At 36.8% G+C, this 15,241-nt stretch overlaps 1 protein-coding gene across 13 annotated transcripts in view; it reads left to right on the top strand.

Annotated features, from left to right (window-relative positions):
* The window catches only part of GULP1 (GULP PTB domain containing engulfment adaptor 1), a 161,780-nt gene that overhangs the window by 69,466 nt on the left and 77,073 nt on the right, over positions 1 to 15,241 (top strand). For 10 of the 13 annotated variants that reach the window (XR_006939882.1, XR_005861577.2, XR_005861578.2 and 7 more), the window contains one exon: positions 995 to 1,056. The exons of the other annotated variants lie outside the window; for them this stretch is intronic. Coding sequence is in view for 7 of the 10 variants with exons in the window: in XM_004942416.5 (XP_004942473.1) it covers positions 995 to 1,056 (62 nt within the window). In the remaining 3 variants the exon portion in view is untranslated. The remainder of the gene's footprint in view (positions 1 to 994; positions 1,057 to 15,241) is intronic. 13 annotated transcript variants of the gene reach the window in all.

Raw genomic sequence — 15,241 nt, 5'->3', positions numbered from 1 at the left:
TGAACATTCAAGGGGAAAGTTTTGCTTTAAGCTGTTATCCTGTTACTTAACAAAGTTCCAGATCTGTGATTTGAATTCATGCTAATTAAAACAAGAGTTTTGTCGTGTTAAAAATACTACTCAATATCAAATGTTTGGCATATAAAATACTACTCAGTGATATAGACTCCCTCTTGTAGTTGGTAATACGGTTCTTTAGTTTGGGATTTGCATGTTTTGCTTTAATTTATTTCAAATGGGAAAAAAATATTTCTAGATTTCTGATAAAAACATGTCTAATGTTATTAATTCCATCCTTAATTATTAGAATATTCTAAATTGAAAGGCAAATGTTTTGCTAATAGTCATGATGTCACCATGTTATATACGCAGTGGGAAAAGTAAGACAACAGTTCTGTGATACAAAAGTCATTAAAAAAAAAAGCAATTTTTTAGGCTATATAATGAAAGATCAAAAAAGTTCTAAACTTCTGGATCAGTTACTACAAGCTGACTGCTTCTGTTTTCTTACAGGAAGATTAAGGCTTCATTTCTATTAATTTTCACTGTAATATGTTTTCCAAAAATAATTTCCTTAGTGCCTTTAACATGTTGGTAATCTGTCAAAACCCAATAAAACATCACACAAACATCATTAGTAGTGCAATATGTGGTTAGTGCTTTAAATAATAAAATGCCTGGAATACTGATGTTGAGAAGCAGAAGCAGCAAACTTCCTTAGAGCAATAAATTGAAGGGGAGGAGTTGCAATGCTGATGGTAAATAAAGTCAATTAAAATGAGAAATGTACCCAAGAGAAGTAATGAGGTTCTTTCATGTAAACAGGGAGCTGAAAAAAATATATATTGTTTCCATTTAGCCCCAGTAACTACTTCAGACAGATGAGTATGTGAGCATAATTAGTATTGTTGGTGCTTTCCAGATAAATGATATTAGAGGTCAATTAACAATTGAATAACCTATTCAGTGCTTCTTTTATTTTGCTTTTCTGTAGACAAAACATGGATGCACACTCCTGAAGCCTTATCAAAGCATTATATTCCCTATAATGCAAAGGTAAGAATATATGAAGTTATTTTCTCTTCTTACCTTTAAAGCACAGTGCATTCTATCTTGCTTTTCATTTAAAAACTGCAGAGACATGGAGTAGCCAAATAGCAAGGAAAAACTTAGTAAGTTAAAGTCCATTTTGCAGATGAAATTTCTCTATTTCTTAAATAATGGTCAGGTGACTCTGTTTCTGTCTGAAATGTTTGATGACTTCATAGAAAGCAAACTGGTGTTTCTCTTCTGCTTGATCCTCTGTTTCCTTTTAGTGGATGCCAAATGGATGGAAGTTCTGACTGCAAAGGAATTTAATATCAAACTGCTTTCTTACAGTGTATAAAAATTAAAATTAATAACACAAGATTCTTTTGAACAATAGCAAAGACAGTGAGTAACAATCCTATCTTCTGGATATGCTGAAATGTCAAATGCTCTCAGAATATGGTAGAATAATGTGATTTTTGTGCAGTAAAATCACAAGTCTTATTCTAATGTTCTTCTATATCAGCTACAGTGAAGTTCTGTAATGGCATTTTAATTAGCCTAATGACATCTGTTCACAGGAAATGCATTTTTCCAAAATAATTTTTAAAAATGGTCTGCCAGAGGGAGATGGGAATATATGCTATCCAATGAAACCAGGGCAAAGTGAGTTATTACTTGTCATTTTACTGGGAGTATGTTGCAGTAGGATTGCACCATGTTCTGTTCTGGATAAATTTCTCTAATATCAATTATCCCATAATTGTTTGGGGTTTTTTAATTATCTTTTTTAACACAAAATTGAAAACAACTTCTCAGATGGGAACTCAGTTTCCTATACTGGTATTCCCTACTGTCGTATATGCAATTTTCAGTTGCTTGACATTACCACCCAGTGAGCAAACATTTGTAGTGGAAATTTGAATCTCAGTTCTGGTAGTTGCCACGTGAACATGTTTTTATGGTGTGCTCTCAACCTGAGTTTTTGACCAAAGAGTGTATTACCGGATGTATCACCATTTAACTGGATTGTCTTGCCAGGTAGCTTGGCTTTTATATTACACGTTTTGAGAGCAAGGAATACATGCCAGGGGTAGCACACCATCTGTTTTAAGAGCAAGTTGAAGCTATGAATTCCATTAATGCACTGAAGAAATGTTGGTTCATTTGTGGTCTTTTTATATTAGAAAGAGTTCTCTCTCACCTGCCTTGTCTCATTGTCATTCTTAATAGTATATGTTATAAATAGGAGTTGTTACAGATATGCAGAAGAAAAATTTAGAATAAAGATGGAGTGATGCTAACTGTAAAAGCAGTGTCAGTAACTGTCTAGGCAGAAGAAACAGAATGGGGAATTGTTTCAAATGAAGTCCACTGTATTTAGGTTAATAAGGGCCCTGATGCCTTCTGGGTTCAATGTTGGTTCACTGTTGGTTCGGACCTCATGGGGAGTCCTGTGCTGTTGCCTCTGGGAACATGAAACTAGAAAACTCATGGGAAGCTCTAATGTACTACATTGTATGTTTTTTTTTTAAAGGTGACTTTTTTATCTATTTGCTTTAAATGAGGTTTTCACCAAAGCTGTGCTTGAGGATTGAGGGGGGTTTTTTGGTTTTTTTTTGGTCAAGTTTTGCAATATCTTTTTGTTTAAGAGAAGACAGTGGTTGTAATAGTATATCATTTGAGTTCTGTAATGTCTTGATTTTTAACTAATATGTCCACCTGATTGCATACCTTGGAACTAGATCATGAAATAATTAAAAACTCAGGCAGCAACTATAAAGAAAAATTAAGGACACATGGTAGTTTTTTCTTCGTTTTGTTTTTTCAAATGCTGATTGTTATTTTTCTCCTTTCAATTCTATAACATTGTACCCATACAGCTTTTTTATTTATTGGATAGAAATGACAATGCTTTTCCATCTGATTTTGTTCAAAAGGTAATTATGTGAGTGAAGAATAATAAAGATGACATGCTCAAAAAATCAAATGTAGTTGATGAAAAGCAATAGCAGAGGTGTTCTTTTTTTCCGTGGGCAAGTGAGCTTTGTTCTGCTGCATAGTTTCTTGAATACCAATTACTTAGGAGGAAAAATCACGATTTCTGTTCTTTACGAGGTACGAAAAGCTGACATTAATCTCCTGAGATTATCAGAAAAAAATACTAAATAAGAAAATAAATCTAGAAAAGATGGGGTTTTGTGTCTTTACTTGATTCCTTAGACCTTCTAAGAATTAGTGGAATCTTGTTGATAAAAATGCGGTCCACGTGTTAACTGCTGACTTATGAAGAACAATTCTAATCAAGGCAATTGAATGTTAAAAGCCAGCTGTAATATTACAGAATTGTACTCTTCTGTACAATTTGGAGAAGAGTCCTTAATTCCAAGTCAGTAATGTCTGTTATCTCCAAGGTCGTGCATTTTCAGGATGATCTCTGACAATAATCCTCTATACAAGAAAACAGTCAGGGTTTGCTCTTCTGCAAATAAAATCCAGGACCCACAAGTTTCATAAGAAACACCCTAAACAGGAAGGAGTCCTGAATCTTGCTGACCTTCTGAGCATACCCACTTGTCATGGCATTTGTTATACAGAAATGTCCTGCTTTCCATGGTGGTTTGTATACGGCATGAATTGATGAGGGATTTGGAGTGCTTAGATTTGATGAGGGGTGTTTGAGTGGGTTATATTTCAGTATGGACGTGTAATGTAGGCCTACTGAAGTGACAATTTTGTAATCCATTGCTCTGTCTACTCCTGTTGTTCACAAATATAATGCTCTGACTGAAAGTATATTGTTTACACGGCTTTTTTTATTTTTCCAAAAATTTATTTATAATCTTGGTAGTAATGGCTCCATTGTAAAATATGGAGACATAGGGCTCATTTAGGTGCAACAGCACAGGAACTTTTACCTAACAAATGCTATTTACGTTACCAAGACATGCAGTTATTACTCTAACTAACATCTCAATTTTTCTTCTGTAACTAAGAAGCTCCTAAATAAGAACAGATGTTTGTATTATTTTCTGTACTATGGAGGGAAAACAAAAAAGCTCTCTTTTGCCCTCAAGTTAATTCTCTTGCCTTTTGGCTAGTTCTTTTTTCTCTAAAACAAAGTGTGATCAAAGTGAGGCTTCATAACAGAACCTGACTGCAACCTTAAAAAATGAACTGACTGTTGTGTCATCACGTAACTGATACTACCCTGAGGGATGTGTTTCTGCTAAGCCACTGCTCTAAGCACCAAGAATTTTACTTCATCTCTTTTTAGTAAATTACACATATGCTACCAAGATTCCCCTTATGGTCACTTAGCTATTTTTTTGGTTTGTATCAAATTTCTACATGTACATCCATTTTGCAGATTAGAGGCTCTGCTTTGTGAGTCTAGTGTTTATGTTGGCTCCTAGCAGCCTACAGAGCCAGTAGCTTTGACCTTATACAAGACCTGGGAAGCTGCTATTTTGTGTAGCAACATGGCATGTTAAACCCTTTGGAGTTTATTTTACTAAGAGATAAGATGTCTTCCTAGTATCTAGGCTTCTGTCCTCCTAGTTCGTACTTGAGGCTTACTTTATTTTAAAACTTCACATATCATTATGGGTAGGACGCTGGTATGGCTGATCTTCTCTAGGAGCATCTTGAAAATTAGCATATCTATCTAGCCTGCTGAGAAAGTTAGCCCCATTGCTAATTAACCAAACCTAAGTGGGTTTGAGATCTCATGACCACTGCCGACCTCTCCTCAAACATGTAGACATAGTATGTAAGGGATGTACCGTTGTGTGTGCTCATTAGGTGGAGCGACCCACCCGTGTATCGGTGCGGTAATAGAGAATGCGTGCTTCTTTATGTTACGTTGGCTTTAAGGAGTGTTATTTGGGCTGGATTTTGCCTGATGACAGATATACGTATGATTCCAGATGAAGTTTAAATTTGAGGCTTTGAAGACTTGAAGAGACTTAAAAGAGCAAAACTTTCTTCCAAAAAAGACTGCTAACCTTGCTTTGTAACTTTCTTGTAGGCTTTTTATGGCAGTTAATTGTGAATTGTTGTGCAGCTTCTCAAATGATCTTTCAATCGTTGCACATGTATTTTGGATCAATGCTGCAACTGTAACATAGTGCATTGGTTGCAAACGCTCTATTTGGCAGTACCTAGTACTGTTGTTCCTTACTGCAGTACAGCAAACAGAATGTGATACCTAATTACTAATTTCTCAGACTTTTTTTTTAATCATTCCGAACTAACAGTTAATCCTTGCCTGGAGCAAGAATTTTAAGTGAAAAGTACATTGCTCTTGAAATGTGCTGCTGTAGTTCAGTGAAGTACAGGCAGGGCTCTTGGTGTCCTGCCTTTGACTGTCTGTATCACTTTTGTACTCTGTTATCAAAACCATGTTGTCATGACATAAGCTGCACTCCTACTACCAAGTGATGTAGCTGTACTAGCAAATTCTCCTTTTTCCCTCAGCAAGCGTATTGCAGAATGATTGTGTCAGTAAAAATAATTATGAAAGAATATCAAAGAGAAAATTATATATAGATTTTTTCCAAGTAAACAAAGGTACAAGACATGCTATTAAAGCCTACTTAAATTTATACGGTGAAATTAGATATAGCAAAATACTCCAAACAGAACAGGAAAAGTATTGCAAATTAGAAACTAATGAAATGTAAAAGGGCACTGTAGGAAATTATTCATTTTTCCTGCATTAAATTTATTATAATTACGAAGTGAATTTAAATCAACTTTCACTAGTCTCACAATGCCCTGGATGTAATCATAATAAATGAGTTTAACCACAAAAATGAATATTATGAAAATATTCAAATGAAACTTGAAAACAGCAAATTACAATTTTATAAGAAAATGCAAGTCTGAATTGCTTAGTAATTTCTGATACGTTGCAGTCATTGAATTTAGGGCTTATTATTCTAGGGCTGTAATAAACATGTAAATAAAGCATCTGGAGACTGAAAGGGATACTTCCAGAAGACTTCTCTGCCTTGGGAAAAGGAGTCTGTTCCATTTTGCTTACAAGTTTATGCACTTAAGAGAATGGTAGGAGAGTAACACTGTATCCATGAGTGCTCTACAGGAGAAGATGTCTGTGAGGCAGGAGGATTGTATGTAAACTTCAAGCAGCAAAAAAGCATCATCTCCTGCAGGTATCTTCACGAGGGGAGTTGCCTGTAAGTGTTGAGCATCGAGTAGTTCCAGTTGCTGATTTTAGTCTATGTGAAAACAAAACAGTTTGGCTTCCTTAGAACCTTTGCAGTTGTTAAGATCCTCAGAAGGCTCTGTGGTTTGACATTGTGGTATGCCTTGCCTGAGATTAGTGTCAGTTTGTAAAGGGAACAGTATTATGTCTGCATCTCCTGAGCCTCAGTCTAGTCTTCCGAGTGCAGAACCAGACTTTACCTCCAGTCAATAGAGTATCACTGTACCCTAATGGAAGTTGAATGGTATTTGCAGACAATTGTAGACCTCTATCTGCTTATGAATGCACAGAGGTTCAAAACTGCATGAATGCATGCTGTGAATGCTTGAGTAGCTCTCAATGCCCAGCACATGTAAGCATGGTAAGGCCACCTGCAGGAATTAGTGGGCATGTTCCTTATGGTGACTATATTTACCTGTACCTAGGGGTTTGTGTTTTGCATCTGCTTCTATTTATCCGATGGCTTTGAAAAACTGAACAACTGAACAATACTCAGGTTAGTCTGAATACAATTAACAAAAGATACAGCAGTATGCAAGGAGAAAGGACAGAACTTTCAAAGGCCTTACAGTCAGCAAAGCATGCACAACTCTCTCTCCATCCTTCTCTGTTCTTTCTCTGTTGCTGATATTTATTCCTTTGCCTCTCCTTAAGTCTGCTTGAAACTACCAATTAGCCTTATTAGCATGACCTCCAGGGATTCTTTCTGCGTAGTTATATCCCCATGTGAGCTATCAGCTCTGAGAATGTGAGGTTTGCTTAAGCAGACTTTCTAGCCTCTAAACCATCAAGTGAATTGCCATCTGACACTTGAACTAATAGGCTGTAGAGTTCAGACATCAGGATTATTGTACCTGTGGGCTAGGTGGCCTATAGCTGCTCAGGGATTGTTCTTGCTTTAAATTAAAATCAGGCCTGCGGGTGAATTAACTCCTTCTCTTTTAATCTCCTATTTTTACTTTAAACGTAGCCGGGTATTTCTGTTTTCTCAGCCTTTGCTGTATTTGTGGAGGTGTTCCTTCTTACATCTACTCTTCACTAAAAAAAACATCAGGAAATTCTCCCAAAATAAACTGGAAAATATCGTAGAAATAGAACTGGATCATGGAAAACATGATATTGGCACAACTTTCTGAACAGGAATGTCTGTAAAGGCATAGTCAGTAAAACCATGTCTTGAAAACTAAAGTAAGACTATAGAAATGTGTCCAACAGCCAGGCAAAGCAGCATGTAAAATTTATTCACCACTCTGAAAACAAAAGAACATGTGCTGATCTTCTCTATGAGGGTTTGTCATCAAGAAACTACTGGAGAAGTTGCTAGCTGCAGTAGGTGACTTTATGAACTCTGCTAGATTAATAATGTAAGCAGTCAATAGTGGATTCTAAACTGTAAGGAACGTTTGTCTCAGAAATGCCTCTTGATGTTCAGGAAGAGTAAATCCCAACTTGCCCTATACTAAAAAGCGCATTGAACTTGGAACCTAAGAACTTTAGCTGCAACATGCCAGAGGAGCTAGTCATTGCCAAGGATCACATTTGCATGAACTAATTTGTAAAGATTTTACATTTTTACTAGAAATTATTGGCTATGGGTGTTGGGCTACAGTGGTGTAAACCTTTTTTTTTTCTGCTGCATACTTAAGAGGCAACATTTTGTTTTTTTCTGAATCTTCAGGGCAAACAAAATCTAGACAGTTCCCATAGTTTAAGCAATTGTTTTCCTGTTTTTTTTTTTCCTGTAATCTCGCTAAGAAGAGGAAAAGTGGGGAAATGAAGGCGAACATCAAATCTCGATACATGTGGAGCCAAGAATTTTATTGGGATAAACTCATAATTTCAATCATGAGCTAAAAATGTCCCTAAGGCATATTTCTTATTGTTGCAGTAGTGCTTGTATATTTTCAAAATGGGATATCCTATAGAGAAAGGGAAGTTGCTTAGCAAATCACATTAATTGGAGCATTCAGCTGAAATTAGGTGGGATGGAAGCCTTGTCTCCTGAAGAGCAGATTCTCAGCAATAATCCTGTATTCAAGTCAAAAATGTGTGGGCTAAGTGAAAATTTAGAGGCGACATCCAGTGTGCAGTATATGAGGCTTTGAGAAACTGCAAACCATACTCAAAATGGAAAAACATATGCCAAAACTGCACGTGCATCCTTAATGTTCTAGCAGTTTTAAGAAATGGTAAACCAGGTAGAGTTGCGAGAACTTTGATTTTGTGTGTTTTGGTTCTGTTTTTATTAACCGATGTCTGAGCAATGTAGTATAAGCAGTTTTCTTTGATTAGTGGTCAGGTGAATCCTCCTTGCTCCTTCTCCATGTATGTCAGGAGCTTGCAGTCTTCCCCTCCACTCCTCTGTTCATTTTGTAGTAGCTACAGCTTTTTTTTTTACTTGTATTTCTATCTGTTATTAGAATGGTGTTCGCGAGGAAGAATGCAGTTCAGTGTTTTATATTGATTTTTCTCAGTAGCTCAGAGGTACTAACAGAAATTGTACCGTGCATTTCCAAGAAGTTGTTGTCAATTATTACTGTTCACTTGGATCATGAATTCTTTGAAGCTAAGAGCTATCTTTGCATTGTTTGTGCAGTCTCTAGCATAATGAGGTGGAGCCTTTAGGTGCTACCCTGATGCAGTTAGATCAAAGTTCAGAATACGAAAGCATCAGAGCATCTTGGAGCTAATGCACTTAGTTGTCAGAATAATTAGGTAATAATGCAGGCATGAAATGGGGGAGGGGGGGGGCAAGGAAGGACTGAGTTAATACTAGAGGTGCTCTGTAAATTTTGTCTCAAATCACTGTAATCACTGTTCTCAAATTAGATCTCAAATTCTGAATTCTACATCAGGTCCTTGAGCTCAAGACTAAATGTATTCTCAATGTCCTCTTATTAACAATGTTTGTGGCTATTTTAAAGACCCTAAACCCTTATACAAAGTATTTTAAGGTGCACCATTTTCTTTTGTTAGACTCAGCTATGATCCAGACTAGATTAATTTTATAACTTTGTCACCAGAAGGCAGGTCTTTTATTGAAAAGCATAAATTTTTTTGTGGAAAAAAAATGACAGCCAACATTACAGTGTTGGATTAACTGCCATTGTAAAATAATTTATAAGGTACTTTCCAGCTCAGTTTTGTTTTCTTTGAATAGTTCATTTGAGACGCTCGGCTCATCTACTGATTCATCTTCGAGTTAGCAGACATCAAGGTCAAGAAGGCAGTGGATTAATTTCATACCTCATGCTGACAGGTTGAATCAGTCACTATTAAACAGTTTTGCAGTTGCTAAAATAATCTTTCTAATTAAAAATCTTATTCCCTATAGTCTATATTGCTGAGAAGAAAAATATTTTCCGTATTTAGACGGCAACCTGCAAATTTCATTCAAATAGCTGTGGGAATGGTGGATTTAAAAGGCAATGCTGTATTTTGAAAGAAATAGCTCCCATCCTAGCTAGTTTTAATTTTTCCTCTGTCCCTCTTTCAAAAAATTGTTAGTTACTGATACTCTTGAAGCTACTAAGCGGCAAGTGTCGAGTGGTAGTGATCACTGTACGTAGGTTTTCTAGCTAGGTTTAATGTGAGATCATGTGAAGAAAAGATTCTTTACTAAGAAACACGCATATAGAACAACAGTCAGCTCTGAGAGAAAAGCATTCAGGGGATGAGTAGGAAAAAATGGAAAATGCAGTACAATTAAACTAATAAAAGAAAATCAGTTCTATCTTCGCTGTTACTTTTCTTTTACAACAGGATACCCAATTCATTTAAAGATTTGTTTTCTTGAAGCTTCAAACTTAAGTTTGGTTTGGGGGTCAAAATTATTACTTTGCTCTGTCACCTTTGCTTTCCTCTGCTTGAGGAGTTTCTCCCTCTTTAACTCCCACAGATGTGCAGCTCACCTGACTTTAATGTGGCTACTTCAGTGCAATGTCCTCTGGAACTGGAGGGTGTTCTGCCACTGTAGTAACTCAGGAAAACGCTGCAGACATCATTTGAATAAGGTTAACTGTTAACACAGTAGATGTAGCTTAGGAAATGGATGTTAGGAAAAGAGGGGGGAAAAAAATCGTCAAAATACTGCATGTGAATACTTCACTTTAACTTATGTGCATTTACTTAAGTATTATTCACGTGAGTATGACTTACGCCTTACTACTGACTTAGCTTTTCTCCCTGTTGCAGATGTTTTTCTAAGAAAGTGTTAGGCTCATTCTTTTTTCAAATATGGTGGTTCTCAGTATCTACTATCAGAGCTACTGCGTAGAAAACCAGAGCAAAGCAACAATGAGAAAACCTAGCCAAAGTTGATTCTCACTTCACGCTCCTGTCCTTCAATACACCTCTCCTGTGGTGTCCATTATCTCCTGCATGGACTTGATGTATAACTATTTGTTACTCAAATTAGAATTATGATACTAGAACGTGAAGAGCAGATAATCTACTGTAACAAAAGTTGAACAAATGTTCAGATTATGTTCAAAATTTTTGTTGCTTGAAATAATTCTTCTAAGCTTCCAATATGCTAAAATTAAAGCACAGCTCCATGTGTTCATTGTTCTTTCTCCAGAGTGGTAACTTTCTGGTGTACTGTTTGTTCTCCATTTGACAGGCAAGTGTTTCAGTGAAACAAGAATTAAAATAAGTCATTCATTGCCATCAGTGTTACTGTAAGGCTCGCAGCATCACAAGTCCTAAATTAGAAAAGCTGCAATGTCCTTAAAATTGCCATCTTCATATTTCAGATAAAGCTGGAAAATGACTTCAATGAACTGAGAGTACTGGACAATAGTTTCTTGTTCCTATTACTAAGACTGTTTGTGTTTGCATGAGAGTTTTATGTTCCTGACTGTAACTTTTTTGTTTTATCCCACAAGGAATTCCTGTTTCTTTGTTTATATTGTCACTGCATGTTGCCATGGTGAGAGTGTGATACTGCAACTTCAGCATTAGCATTTTAGTGAAAGACAAAAGAGGTAGAAATGAGTTTAGAGAAAAATAAACTTTGTTCACAACATAGAAAATGTGTATGGAATTCTGCTTTTTGTAAGATTTTGTAATATTTTTCAGTACTAGAGAGTAACTTCAATACTCGTGTTTGTCTTATTAATGTTTTAGAGATATATACTTAAAAATCAATCACAGTTCCTTCCACATCTTTTAGAGTTGATTTATGTTGGGCAATGGCTGTAATGACTTTGTATCAGTTCAACTGCGGAAGTCATTGCCAGCTGAGCACTCGGAATTGCTCAGTCTCACCTTGAAATGGCACATGAAAACTCCTCCTTCTTCTCGTACACGTTGTTCTGAAGGGAAAGAATGTGCAGCCTGTGTTTCTCCAAATGCATACCTAACACTGAAATCATCTGAGAAATAGCTCTGAAGGAACAACAGCTCTGTGAATGAGATTGTGACTTGCTTACTCATGCAGCTCAGAGGTGCTCCCTTTACTCCTTTAATGAAGTAGTGAGTTAATCAAAGTATTCCAAGTTTTGTCTTCATCTTATTTATAAAGCCAGTAGTTGCTGCCAGTCTATGAACCAGGATTTGTTTAGTTATCTAATACCTCGAAACATGTTCTGTTTCTTTATCGGTGTTTTTTGTCAGCTCAGGTCATCTTTCATTATTCCTAGGGAGATTTTATTAGCCTGAACACTTGCAACAGGCACAAAATCAACAGGACAGATGGAGCATGAGTTCAAGCTTAAATATGTTATATTCTGTGGGGGGAAAAAGCTAGATTGCTTCGAGAATGCAAAGAGAGCAAACCAGAACATGGTACAGTTACAGGAACAGTGACATTATGAAAGCAATCAGATGGATACTTAGGGCAAATCAGAGCTGAAAACTAGGGTAGCAGTTTGGCATGTTGTACTGAGGTGTTATGCTGATAACTCCTGAGAAAGTGGCTGTAAGAACACCAGTGCTTGGTATCTTCATTGTGCTGTTTCTTTCATGGTAGCACTGTGTCAGATTGTGATTTTTTTGTGCCGTTAGGGTTTAGTGGGGTAGTTTTGGGGGGTGGGATGTGTTGCAGGGTTATTAACTTAATGAGAATGATGAATTGAACTGTAACCAGAATTTAGGTAGGCTAGCGGTTTTATATGAGTAGTAACAATGAAAATGTTTCATGCAGTGCGGTTCCCTCTAGGCTGGCTGGTGCTGCTGCCTTGCATTTGCAGGGATTAAGTCAGGATTAAAGGAAAAGTGGTCTCCGTATTCTTAGGGTTGTAGCAGTTCATTTGACATCTTTGCAAAAGCATCTGTAAATGTAGACCTATTTGTACTGCTTCAGTACACCTGAGTGGAATATAGAAACTGCTGAAGTTGTATCTTACTGCTAATTCAATTAAATCACTATACTGTTATCTCCTCTGTGGAAAAAATGAAAAACAAGAAATGAAAAACAAGGTGTCAGCTTTGTTACATTAAGGCATATGTGTCCAACCCACGAGCTGCATGGAGTAATGTTGGCCCCACAAGAATATAAGAGTTAAACATATTTTGTGATTTATTTTCCCAGCAAATCTTTTTATGCGTCAGTTGCACATAGACTGAATATGGACTGAGTAGGTGATGATGGAATGCTGCGGAGGGCAGAGGACAGTACAGTGCTAACCACCTTGCATGTGCACTACATGCAGTCACATCAAAACTCACACGTTTTATACGTTGCATGTGCTTACACCCCTAGGCATGTAAAACAAAATGACTGCTGACAGTAATATAATAATATAACAATACCAACAGATGTATGTGCCTGTGAAGACGCATGTTGTTGTTTTGTTAGGCAGACATGTAAGTTTTCTTATTTAATTATTAACCTTGGGCTTGTGTTATTTCATAAAATATAAGTTAATGTGCTTATGTTGAAAAGAATGTTAAAAAAACAAGGTTAAATGTCCAACTAATTTTGTGCTTTTTTTCCCCCTCTATTTCCTGTTTTAGTAAAAAGTATAGATACAAATAGAAAATTTGTTACTTACATACATTAACTGTATTATGTGTTTTATGTGTGGCCAGGACAATTCCCCTTCACTCAGTACAGCCCTGGCAAGACAAAAGGTTGAGCACCCATATATTAAGGTACTTGAAAATATCTAGGATGTGGTGAAACAGTAACATTTCAGTAAATATTGAGTGCTTAGTCTGACTCTATTAATTCCATTTGAAAAAAAAAAAAAGGAACGCTTGAGTCAAATCCAATTCCTGTGGTGCAGAACTAAGTTTACTGTCTAATTGTGGGTTTGTAAAGCTGAAAATCTGTCTGCATTTTTATTGCATGCTTCTGAAGCTGAACATTTTGAAGTTTGAAATAGTGAATATGAATTATTTTAGGAGGACTGTTTAGTGAAGGTGGAGTATTCTAGGAACAAAAAGAGATGATGTTAATACTTCCGTGCTGGCAACAATCCAGTCAAGAATGCAAATCTTCTGAATTGAGATATTCTAGCAGTATTTTATTTCTTTGACTGAGTATCAGAGGCTTCATGTTCTGAAAGGAAATGCGAAGTTTCATAGTTAGTCCTATTTTCCCTGCCTGAATACATGGTAAACTCACATAATCATTCTTGTGAGTGTACAAGTACCCCTCCCTGTGCATCCACAAGAGCAGTTGTAATCTGCTTGAATAATCACCTTCACTGAATGTCTGTTTGCTAGTGGTAACTCTTACAGGAATCAAGAAATACTGTGATACAAGGCAGCCAGCATGGATTCACTAAGGGAAAGCCATGTCTGACCAACCTAGTGGCCTTGTATTATGGCCTAGCTGCATCAGTGGGCAAGAGAAGAGACACTGATGTCATCTATGTGGACTTCAGTAACTACTTTGACATGGTCCCCTATAACATCCTTCTCTCCAAATTAGAAAGATATGCGTTTGATAGGCAGACCCCTTGGATGGATGAGGATCTGGTTGCAAGATTGTACACAGAGGGTGGTCATTTGTAGTCAAGTCACAATTAAGTGTTGGAACTGTTTTCATTTTCATTATATTATTATAAGATTTTTATTTCTTTTATTTTCTCCATCTTATCTAGTCTCAAAGCAAAGGGTTCTTATGTGTAATGGATGTAGAACATACAAAGAAGGAATGCTGTCAAGAAAATGCATGCTTTAGTTGCAGCCAGGGAATATGTGATAATTTTTTTTCCTCTAGAGTTAAATTTGCTCATACTACCATCTTCCCCTTCCTTTTCTTCCCTGAACTTTTTCCATTGATGCTAAATATTCTCTCTGATTTGTACATTTCATTTTGTTTATGTATGAGCAGCTATGGAAAGTGCACCTATGATGAAAAGTGAAACAGGCCTTCAAGGAAATAATTTCTGCATGCTTAAAATCTTCATCTTTCAGCACTTTTCCAATATGTCAACAGCTTCTTAGGCATTTTCTAAAAATTACCTGAGCTTACACTTTTTTTGCTCAAACCTGGAGTACCAGTCAGGGATGTTCCTATGGCCATGCCTGTGTGCCCCCACCACGTACTAAATGCTCTCTTAGAGCAGCATTGAATCTTTCCAGCTCATAGGTCTGCAAGGCAGTGCCACAGAGCTGCTTTTTCTTCTTTCAGTTGTTTGAGGAGGTAGCAAGACTGCCTGTGGCTGTGTTTATTCTCAGTTTGCCTGTGGCTAAGGTCCAGGTAGCTGCTGGGTGGCTGATAATGGTGTGTGCTGTGGGATTGCAGTGTACGGCACCCCCTGCTCTATGATAATCTTCAGATTCAGCCTGACAGCTCTGCAGGGCATGGTACAGTTTGAGATGCGCTTCTGAAATGCTCTATAAATGATGGATAGACTGAAAAATATCAAATGTTTTTCTTATTTCATTGTTATTTTCTATAGTAACCGTCCTGACAAGATAGGCTTCTTACCTTTTCTGTTTTTTCTCTACTCCAGCCTGCTTTTATCTTCCTTGTGGAGGTGCTCACTGTGTTTCTTTACATTATTTTACCTTTGAGATTAGATGTTT

The sequence above is a fragment of the Gallus gallus genome, chromosome 7 (genome assembly GCF_016699485.2).
Source record: "Gallus gallus isolate bGalGal1 chromosome 7, bGalGal1.mat.broiler.GRCg7b, whole genome shotgun sequence".
Taxonomy (NCBI): Eukaryota; Metazoa; Chordata; class Aves; order Galliformes; family Phasianidae; genus Gallus; species Gallus gallus.
The sequence above is the reverse complement of the archived record's forward strand: the minus strand, read 5'-3'. Positions and strand labels throughout refer to the sequence as shown.